The sequence below is a fragment of the Papio anubis genome, chromosome 2, assembly GCF_008728515.1.
Source record: "Papio anubis isolate 15944 chromosome 2, Panubis1.0, whole genome shotgun sequence".
NCBI classification, from domain to species: Eukaryota; Metazoa; Chordata; class Mammalia; order Primates; family Cercopithecidae; genus Papio; species Papio anubis.
The window spans coordinates 67,072,511-67,083,503 of NC_044977.1; the positions used below are offsets into that span (position 1 = coordinate 67,072,511).

Below are 10,993 nucleotides of genomic sequence, written 5' to 3' on the forward strand. Positions count from 1 at the left end.
CCCACAAAAGGATCTAGCAGCCTCATGGACTTAAGGAGAACTTCTTTGTAATAATGCAGGTCTTAGTTGTTGTTAACTACTTTTAAACAACCTTTTATTTTCTTACTGTTATGTCAAAATACCTGAACACAAGGAACTTCAAACTGTAGAGAGAGGGGAAAAAAGCATCATCAAAATATGCATTATCAACAACCTAACAACGAGTATTATCTATCGAGCATTTACTCTGTGTACCAAGCACTGTGCTGAGCTTCCTATGTATTGCCTGCCCACACTTCAAGGTACTATTATTATCCCATTTTATAAATGATGGAAGTGACTTAACAGGGATGTAAAAGTCTTCCTAAAAAGCAGAATTCTAAGAAGATGGCAGTGGCGCTACAGTTTTTCATCTCTCTAAAACCTTACGGCCGACCAAACTAGAGAGCAGAACCAAAAACCAGTGGACCATATTTACAACAAAACTGACACAGTATTTCCACAGACCCCAAAAAGTAAGCGGATGAGGAAAAACTGACAGTCACATGACCTGAACATTACCGGGATCTGTGACACAGAGAAGTCAAGGTGTATCTCAAAGGCCTAGGAATAGGACAATCATAAAATAGCCAACAGGTATTCACTAGAAATCACTGCACACCAATTTGAGAACAGCAGCTGATACTGAGATGGATTCTGCCAACTCTAGCAGTGAGTGAATAGACTGTCATGAGTTTGAAAAGATGAAGCAGGTCTTGCTTACTTGAGCTCTTGAAAGTGACCCAACAGTGCTCCAATCTAGAGGTAAGCCCCACAATGAGAAACGGCCAAGAGAAATGAAGACAAGGTTCAAAAAAAAAGCAGGAGTGGCAAACACCAGCCTGGAATTTCAGAATGCAAACTGCCATGTTCTTAAAACACTTCACAAAAGCAATGAGAGTGCTCCATGTAGTTAGAAAAGCTACTCTGGGCTGAGTGTGGCGGCTCACGCCTATAATCCCAGCACTTTGGGAGGCCGAGGCAGGTGAATTACGAGGTCAGGAGTCAGCATGGCCCATGTGGTGAAACCCCGTCTCTACTAAAAATACAAAAACTAGCTAGGCGTGGTGGCATGCGCCTGTGTTCCCAGCTACCCGGGAGGCTGAGGCAGAACAGCTTGAACCTGGAGGCGGAGGGTGCAGTGAGCCGAGATCACGCCACTGCGTTCTAGCCTGGGCAACAGGGCGAGACTCCATCTCAAAAAGAAAAAAAAAATTGTGGCATAGTCATACGATGCATCTACTCAGAAATAAAAAGAAATGCAAACTATGTTGAATAGAAGAAGCCAAAGAATACATACTGTATGGTTCCATTTACATAAAATTCTAGAACTCACAAACTAATCTACATTGACAAAAAGTTGCTTGGAGGGAAGGAAGCACACACAGGGAGGGAAAATTACAATGGGACATGAGGAAACTTCTGGGAGTAATGAATGAACATGTTCACAATCTTGATTGTTGCTGATGGTTTCCTGAGGGTAGATATTAAAATTTAGCAACCTGTACATTTTGAATAAATACAGTGTATTATACGTCAATTATATCTCAATAACGCTGCTTTTTTTTCTTTTTTGAAACGGAGTTTCGCTCTTGTTGCCCAGGCTGGAGTGCAATGGCGAGATCTCAGCTCACTGCAACCTCCGCCTCCCAGGATCAAGCAATTCTCCCGAGTAGCTGGGATTACAAGCAAGCACCACATCCAGCTAATTTTGTATTTTTGGTAGGGACGGGGTTTCTCCATGTTGGTCAGGCTGGTCTTGAACTCCCGACCTCAGGTGATTCACTGGTCTCAGCCTCCCAAAGCGCTGAGATTACAAGTGTGAGCCACTGCACGCAGCCAATAACACTGCTTTTTTTAAAAAGGATTCTTCTTTTTTAAAAAGAATTCAAGACAAAATGACAAGTACTGAAGATATGCAAAGACGCAGCAATATAGTCTCTCTCCCCTCCCCAACAAAAAAACCAAAGACAACAATTCAATCACTTTCTTGAAATACCTTAATTTTTAAAAAATTTAAAAATTCATATTGAAAGACTACACCACCAGTGTGTAGATAAGAGGATTAAACAAAAAAAGACCACAACATATACCTGAGTACAATAACTCCAAAATATTCAACATTGATTTTCAAAATGTTTTTAAAGATCTAGTCTAGAAACATCACTGTATTTTGGCCTGGTGCAGTGGCTCACGCCTGTAATCCCAACACTTTGGGACGCCAAGGTGGGGAGATCACTAGGTCAAGAGTTCGAGACCAGCCTGGCCAATATGGTGAAACCCCGTCTCTACTAAAAACACAAAAATTAGCCAGGTATAGTGGTGGACACCTGTAATCCCAGCTACTCAGGAGGCTGAGGCTGGAGAATGGCTTGAACCCGGGAGGCGGAGGATGCAGTGAGCCAAGACAGCGCCACTGCACTCCAGTTTGGGCAACAGAGCGAGACTCAACTCAAAAAAAAACACAAACACACACACACAAAACCACACTGTATTTTAAAGAAAATAAATCATTTAGGAAGGTAGGCAAAAAGAGTGGGCAGTTTAATAAGGTAAAAAAAAATATCAGATGTTAACAGCTGGCCAGGCATGGTGACACCTCTGTAATCCCTGTACTTTAAAAGGCCAACAAAGTGGGCAGATCACTTCAGCTGGGGAGTTCAAGCTCAGGGGACCAGCCTAAAAGCATGGTGAAACCCCATCTCTACAGAAAACACAAAAATTAGCTAGGCGTGGTGGCATGTGCCTGTAGTCCCAGCTACTCGGAAGGCTGAGGTGGGAGACAGTTTACAGTGAACCAAGATTCTGCACTCCAACCAGGACAAAAGAGCAAGACTCTGTCTCAAAAATAAATAGATTTTAACAGTTTTATTGGGGGAAACAACAGAATTAACAAACTTAAGATACTCAAGGATAGAAAATGTGAACCAAAGATTTTATTTCCAGCCAAAGTGACCTTCAAGATTAAAGGGCACAGGCCAGCTACGATGGCTCACACCTGTTATTCCAGCTCTTAGGGAGGCAGAGGTGGGAGGACAGCTTGAGCTCAGGGGTTTTGAGACCTGCCTGGACAACAGAGTGAGACCCCGTGCTCCACAAAAAAGAAAAAAAAAAAGAAAAAGAAAAAAAAAAGAATAAAAGGCACAGACAACATACAAGACATATACATAAGAACTCCCGGCCAGGAGCGGTGGCTCATGCCTGTAATCCCAGCACTTTGGGAGGCCGAGACGGGCAGATCACTTCAAGTCAGAAGATCGAGGCCAACCTGGCCAACATGATGAAACCCCCATCTCTACTAAAAATACAAACGTTAGGCCAGGTGCAGTGGTTCACGCCTGTAATCCCAGTACTTTGGGAGGCCAAGGCAGGCACATCACCTGAGGTCAGTAGTTTGAGACCAGCCCAGCCAACATGGCGAAACCCCGTCTCAACTGAAAATACAAAAAAATTAGCCGTGCGTGGTGGCATGCAACTGTAATCCCAGCTACTCAGGAGGCTGTGGCAGAAAAACCGCTTGAACCCAGGAGGTGGAGGTTGCAGTGAGTTGAGATCGCGCCACTGCACTCCAGTCTGGGAAACAGAGCAAGCCTCTGTCTCAAAAAAAAAAAAAAAAAAAAAAAGAACTCCAGAAATATTGTTTCAATTAGCCCCTTTTCAATAATCTATTAGAGAATAAGCTTCATTCAGACAACCAAACTGACTAGAGACACAGACAATACAATGACATAAGGACTGATTGTATGCATGAGATATATACCTATTGTAAAACTAAGATTGACAGTTAAAAGAGAAAGTCAGCCGGGGGCAGTGGCTATGCCCGTAATCCCAGCACCTGGGGGCGGGGATCACTTGACGCCAGGAGTTCCAGAATAGCCTGGTCAACATGGCAAAACCCCGTCTCTACTAAAAACACAAAAATTAGCCAGGCAATGGTGGCATGTGCCAGTAACCCCAGCTACTCGGGAGGCTGACGCACAAGAATCGCTTGAACCCAGGAGGCAGAGGTTGCAGTGAGCTGTAATCGCACCACTGTACTCCAGCCTGGGCAATACAGTGAGACTCTGTCTCAAAAAAAACAAAAGGGAAAGTTATATAACAGCAATATGCTCAGACAATGTAGACAGAAAAACTTTTAAATGGGGGATAGAAATAGAGAATATGTAAAAAAAGAAAAAAAAAATTTAACATTCCTAGTAATTATATTCGTGGCAGTAATATTTGTATTATTATTTTAGACTTTCTGATGTGTAATGTTGGTTACAGTCAGTAATTACAAGACATCATGATTCTACCATCCCCTGCCTGCGTTCTTGAGAGAACAAGGATTTTTGGTATGCAAAAAGTTAATTAAAAACTCTGGGCTGGGCGAAGTGGTTCACACCTGTAATCCTAGCACTTTGGGAGGTCAAGGTGGACAGTCATGAGGTCAGGAGATCGAGACCATCCTGGCTAACACAGTGAAACCCCATCTCTACTAAAAATACAAAAAAATTAGCCAGGCGTGGTGGTGCATGCCTGTAATCCCAGCTACTCAGGAGGCTGAGGCAGGAAAATCGCTTGAACCCAGGAGGCGGAGGTTGCAGTGAGCCAAGATTGTGCCACTGCACTCTAGCCTGGGTGACAGAGCGAGACTCCGTCACAAAAAAAAAAAAGAAAAAAAAAGAAAAAGCCCTACGCACTCCCATGTTTACCGCAGCACTATTCACAACAGCCAAAACATGAAACCAGTTCAGTGCAATGGCTCATGCCTTGTAATCTTAGCACTTTGGGAGGATTGCTTGAGGCCAGGAGTTGGAGATCAGCCTAGGCAACATAGCAAGACTTTGTCTCTACAAAAAAATTACAAATTAGCCAGGCATGGTGGCATGTACCCTATCTGTAAGTCCTAGCTATTCAGGAAGCTGATGCAAGAGGATCCCTTGAGCCTAAGAGTTTGAGGTTGCAGTGAGCTATGACTGAGTTGCTGCACTAAAGCCTGGGTGACAGCAAAACCTTGCCTCAAAAATACATTTTTTTAAAAAAACGAACCAACCTGAGTTCCCATCAACAGGTAAGAAAATACGGTATATTATTCAGCAATAAGAAAGAATTAGATCCTGTCATTTGCAGCACCATGGATACAACTGTAGGCCACTATGTTAACTGAAGTTAAGTCAAGCACAGAAAGACAAACATCACATTTTCACTTATGAGGGAGCTAAAACAGTGGATCTCAGGAAGATAAGAATCTAAAGACTGCTGATTACTAGACAGTGAGCAAGGAATAGGAGAGATAAAAGGAGGAAAAAAGAATATACATGTATTTACTACCACCGAACTGTACACTTAAAATGGTAAAGATGGGGCTGGGCATGGTGGCTCACACCTGTAATACCAACACTTTGGGAGGCCGAGGGGGTGGATCACGAGGTCAAGAGATCGAGACCATCCTGGCCAACATGGTGAAACCCTGTCTCTACTAAGAACACAAAAATTAGCTGGGCGTGCCTGTAGTCCCAGCTACTCGGAAGGTTGAGGCAGGAGAATTGCTTGAACTCGGGAGGCGGGGGTTGAAGTGAGCTGAGATCGTGCCACTACACTCCAGTGTGGCGAGAGAGTGAGACTCCATCTCAAAAAACAAAAGAAAACAAAAATGGTAAAGATGGTGAATTCTATTAAGTGTGTGAGTGTGCATGTGTGTGTTTGAGACAGGGTCTTACTGTGTTGCCCAGACTGAAGTGCAGTGGCACAATCATGGCTCACTGCAGCCTCAACCTCCCAGGCTCAGGTGATCCTCCTACCTCCTCCTCCCAAGTAGCTGGGAGTAGCTGGGACTACAGGCGCATGCCACCACATTTGGCTAATTTTTTGTAGAGACGGGTTTCACCATGTTGCCCAGGCTGGTCTTGAACTCCTGGGCTCAAGTGACCCTGGGCCACCTGCCTTGGCCTCTCAAAGTTCTGAGACTACAGGCATGAATCACTGCACCTGGCCAGCAAATTATATATTTTACCTAAACAATAACAACAAAAAATCATTTTTAAACGCTGTATTCCTGATTCTGAAATACAAGTCCTAGTATTTTATCTAGCTGAGTAACAATAAACATCTCTACCATCAGGATTGTAGTCTTGAAACACCATTTCCCACTAAAAGGCAGGTCTTCTTGAGAAATGTCTAATTCACATCTGGGGCAGGAAATGAGCCTGGAACATATTCTTATACCAGAGAATAAGGATACTATCAAAGACTACTAAAGTCATGTCAAAAGGACTCTGGAGCCAACTGGAAAAGGCTACCACTGGCCAAATGGGAGACAACTTGACCATCAAAAAGGATAGTAATTGCAACTCAAACCCATCAAATACATTTAAATCCATGACTGAAATGCATGAAATGTTTATATTCATGATTGAAACACACCATATGTTCCTGTTTATTCAGCGCATACTATATATTTAGCATGATGTCAGGAACTACGTTACCTTCAGAAGAGTGTTGCTCCAGAAAATGTCCCATTTTCAGGTGAAAGTAATCTTTGCAACATAAAAACAATTTTTTGAAGTGGCCAGAAACAATTCATTTCAGGATTAATTATTTTAGTTATATACACATATTGTTTCCCTCTTCACATCAATTTAGTATGTCTTGGCATCTTTCCTAACTTAATACATCAGATGTTTACAGGTAATTTTAATAGACTAAGAAGTAAAATTGTTCAAATTTTTCCTACAACCTCCTCCATTGTAAAAACCTACACTTACAATTCTAAAACCTCTCTAAAGCTAAAAACAAGCGTCAAAACAATTGTTTTTTGAAAAGAAAAATAAATAGCCTGGGGGGGGTCACTGATTTTGATCCATAAACAGTTTCACATACTACTTCTGTTAATGCTTTCTTGCTATAATGCATCAGTGAAAATAAAAACAACTATGAAATTTTTTTTTGACACAGGGTCTCACCCTGTCACTCAGGCTGCAGTACAGTGGCCCCAACTATCATGGCTCACTGCAGCCTCAACTTCCCAGGTTCCAGTAATCCTCCTACCTCAGCCTCTGGAGAAGCTGGGACTACAGGCATGTACCAACACACCCAGGTAACTTTTAAATTTTTTGTCCTGAGCTCTAGTGATCCTCCGTTTCCCAAAGTGCTGAGATACAGGTATGAGCCACCACATCCGGTGGAAACACTTATCTTAAGCAATCCACCCATCCTAAAACATAAGAAAAGTCTAAATTGCTGTTCTTTAAATTTTAATTATCTTGTTACAAACTCACATACTAGACAAAGCTTAGTTTAGTCATAAATGGGTAACAGAAATTCTGCAAATGTATCAAAGATACTCCATGTTGATAAAAAGAAACCAAAGCTTAAAGCTAAATGCATAAACACTGGCTGCTATTTACATAATAAATTTAAAAATATTTTCCAAATTCCATTTAATATAAGAATCTAAGTACACCAATCATTTCAGTACAAAACACGCTTAGTGAGTATATAAACACCTAATATGGGGTGGGGGATTGGGAATTTTAAGTCCTCTTCTACCAGGATAAAATAACTGTCCAAAAAAAATCAGATAACTTCCCCAGGCACTTGGTGTTCCAGTAAGACAGGATATTAAAAAGCTATCTTTTAGAAGCTTTCAACTATTTATACATTTATAGGCAATGTATTTTATCAAAAAGGGAAAGCAGTGTGTACAAACCTGATAAACTGAATAAGAGGTTTTAAGTACTCATCTCCAAATAGTTTGATATAATCTTGTATATCAAAAAAACAGCCAAAAGTAAAATGCTATTTGGTTTGACATTGTTGACAGGGCTAAGTCTGTGCCAACTAGCAATTCAAGAGGAATATAGTGGCAGTCTTAAGTATTTATGTTTCAGGGATTAATTTATTTTTGAAAGATGGCATCTGGTCATTTTTAGGCTTATCTGTATAAGCATAAATTAACAGTTTTACATTGTTTTAAATCAAGATGTTCTGTATGAGACTACAATTCGGAGGTAAAAATGACTTCCACCCCAGAAGCTCCCATTTTTTTAATGTAATAAATAGAAATACAAGATTGAACACATCACAGTGACGTTCTCAAAATGACTAGTATATTTTAATAGAATACTAACGAGATTCAGCTTGCAGACATGACCATTAAATCAAGCACTGAGGCAGCAAAGGTTTTTTCCTTTCTAAAATTAGGCTAGTTATTAAAAGGCTAGACTACAATCATAAGCAAATCTTGTGAGAAATGAACACTTGCTAATAATAAAGCCAGAGAAATTATACAATACTTGCTGAAAGCTACACTCATACTAGGCAGATAACCCACATATTAACATCGAACCCACAGAAACCTACCCCTTTCCTGCTGCCCCAGCCCCCACCCAAAGACTACAAAAAGAAGTCATCAAAGATGCACTGTCCTCTACAAATAAACTTAGCCAGAGTGCGTCTACCACACAAACTGCAAAACAATGACCTGGAATGTTCCTTCTGAACACAGCCCTAACTTTTAAGTTTCAGATTCAGAACATTTGGAAACGAGCTTAATAAAATGCTGAGCATATGTAACAAATCAGCTATCCTAAAAGTCTACAGGTCAGTCAAAACTGTAGCATTTGGAATCTGTCAGATAATCAGAGTCCTCAAGACGATAAATAGAAGTGACACTTCAAACACCTACATACGCAAATACGACAAAAAAAAAACTGGACACACAATATGAGAAAATACCACCAAGACTCTGAAACAGAATCAAAGCTACAAAATTCTACAAATAAGCCTATTTGTTATGGCCAAAAAGGGTCATAATGGAATAGGCATTCTTCCTTTCTCTGGCTCCTTAAGACTAATACGTTCTCTAAGCGTGCCAAAGCCTAGCTACAAAGACAATTTTAACATATACAAGTTTTTAAAATCCGTTACAGACCAATATAGAGCAAATAAGTGTACACGTTCTTTAAATGTAAATTTATATATAAATTATTTAAATGACCAGGACTTCTACAATTTAGAATGAATTATTTATCCCAAAATACACTTTTTTCCCTTTCCTGAGCAATTCTGAATAATGCACTGGTCTATAACGACAAATGCATGCTTTCAACTCACATTGTTTCTCCAGTCTTGGCTACATGACAAAGAAACTGATCCAGGACAGGACAAACTTCCTTTTTCCCCCTCTTCTCAAAATCTAGATAAAGGAAGAAAAAAAAAGTTATCAGTTTTCTCAAAAGCCCTCTAAAAACAAACTTTCCTCCCAGTCCTTTCCCTTAGTAAGAATTAAACAAAAAATTTTTTAAAAAGCCTCTCAACCAAATAACCACCTCAACCCTCCAAGTTCTACTTCTAACATATCACCCTCTTTTACAGATAACAAGAATCCTCCTAAAGGGGGCACTCAACTTCACAAACCATTTTTAACGCAGTGCTTCTCGAAGTGTGGTCCGGGGGAACACCAGTATTATATTAAGCTGAGAATCCAGAGAAAATAAAAATCCCCAGGCCCCGATTCCCACCAATTGTTTATCTAAGTCCATAAATCTGCCTTTTTAAGAAACACCAACTACCCCAAGTAGCTGTCCCCAAATGATTCTGTATGTCAAAGAATAATTCTCAAAACGCTGAAATCTCTCTCTTCGAAGTTTGAAAGCCACTGTTCTCAAGCCTGTTGCGTGGAAAGCGTGCAATCAAGTACAGTGAAGGCAACCACCTTGAAATTAGGGCGCGGAAGGATGACTTCAAAAGCCCTGAAAAAGGCATCCTGAGACAACTTAAAAGTTGCGATGCCACCCCCCCCCCCCCCCCCCCCCCGCCCCCACCAACCTTTTACTTTTTCTCCCACCCCAACGCCTGGCGTGCGGGTGGCCTGGCAGAGAAAGGAGGATGCCTGGCAGGGAGGAGTCTGCGGTTCCGCGACTCGACCCTCGAACGGGTGGTAGAAAGACTGGGGCCCCCGCAAGAGATTCCCCGGCTCCCCTCCCCCAGCCCAGACGCCGGCGGCCGACACAAAGCCAGAGCGGGGCGGGAGGGAGCTGCCCACAGGGCTCCCCGCCCCTGGGGAGGTGGAGGGGGATGGGAGCCCGTGAAGCGCTCTCCCCACGCCGCGCCCGGCCCCAGCCTCGGCCCTCGGAACCATCCGCCCTGAAAGGAGACGAGCGAGCCGGAGAAGGTGACGGGGAATGGAGAGGGGGCAGCTAACCCCACCTTTCAGCGCCTCCTGGAGCCTCTCGACGTCCATGGCTTCCCGGAGTCCCTCACAGCCTCCGCCTCCCTCCGCGGGTCTCTCGGGGACCGGAACGCCTCCCCCCACCCCCCCGACGCCCTCCCCCTCCCTCGCACACACTCCGGCACGCAGGCGACCGGGGGGGGGGAACGAAGGGAGCCGGGGGAAGCGTGCGAGAGAGCGAGACCGACAGAGCGAGCACCTCCCCAAGCCGCTACCACCAACCCTCCAACATGGCGCCCGGCACGTCACCGCGCGCACGCTCCCTGCCGCCGTCCTCGCTCCCGCCGCGCGCCCCGGCCCGGAACCCAAGAGCGCGTGCGCGGCGGAGGCGTGACGCTGGGGCCCAGCGCAGTAGTCAGTCGCGGCTGCGTCCCGGCGGCTGCCGGATCCTCGGCCCCGGCCCCGGCCCCGGCCCCGGAACCTCCGCGGAGCTGAAGGCTGAACGGTCGGGCGACAGGTTTGCAGGCGGATTCCTAGGCTTTGAACCCCTGCCATTTTTTGCTCTCTATGTGAACTTAAGCTATTTACTTCGTCTCTCTGAGCCTCATTTTCCCCATCTGTACAGTGAGAGCACTGGTACCGATGCCCTATGCAGTTGCTGTGAGAATTCAGTGTGTACACTTCACGTTCAGAATGCGCCTAAAAAACGTTCAGCGAGGCATGGCAGGGGGCTCACGTCGGTGAGCCCAACACTTAAGGAGGGAGGCCGAGGTGAGAGGATCGCTTTAGCCCAGAAGATCGAGACCAGCCTGGGCAACAGAG

At 43.7% G+C, this 10,993-nt stretch overlaps 1 protein-coding gene across 5 annotated transcripts in view; it reads right to left on the minus strand.

Annotated features, from left to right (window-relative positions):
• The window catches only part of PPP4R2 (protein phosphatase 4 regulatory subunit 2), a 70,460-nt gene extending 59,969 nt beyond the window's left edge, over positions 1-10,491 (minus strand). For 2 of the 5 annotated variants that reach the window (XM_021934228.2, XM_021934229.2), the window contains exons 1-2: positions 10,210-10,490; positions 9,115-9,196 (exon numbers count right to left, since the gene is read on the minus strand). In XM_021934228.2, the coding sequence (XP_021789920.2) occupies positions 9,115-9,196; positions 10,210-10,243 (116 nt within the window). In that variant the 5' untranslated portion in view covers positions 10,244-10,490. Of the gene's footprint in view, positions 1-9,114; positions 9,197-10,209 lie in introns of all 5 variants that reach the window. The other 3 variants (XM_003894185.4, XM_031663200.1, XM_003894184.3) reach the window with 2 other exon arrangements.
• Positions 10,492-10,993: the final 502 nt, after the last annotated feature.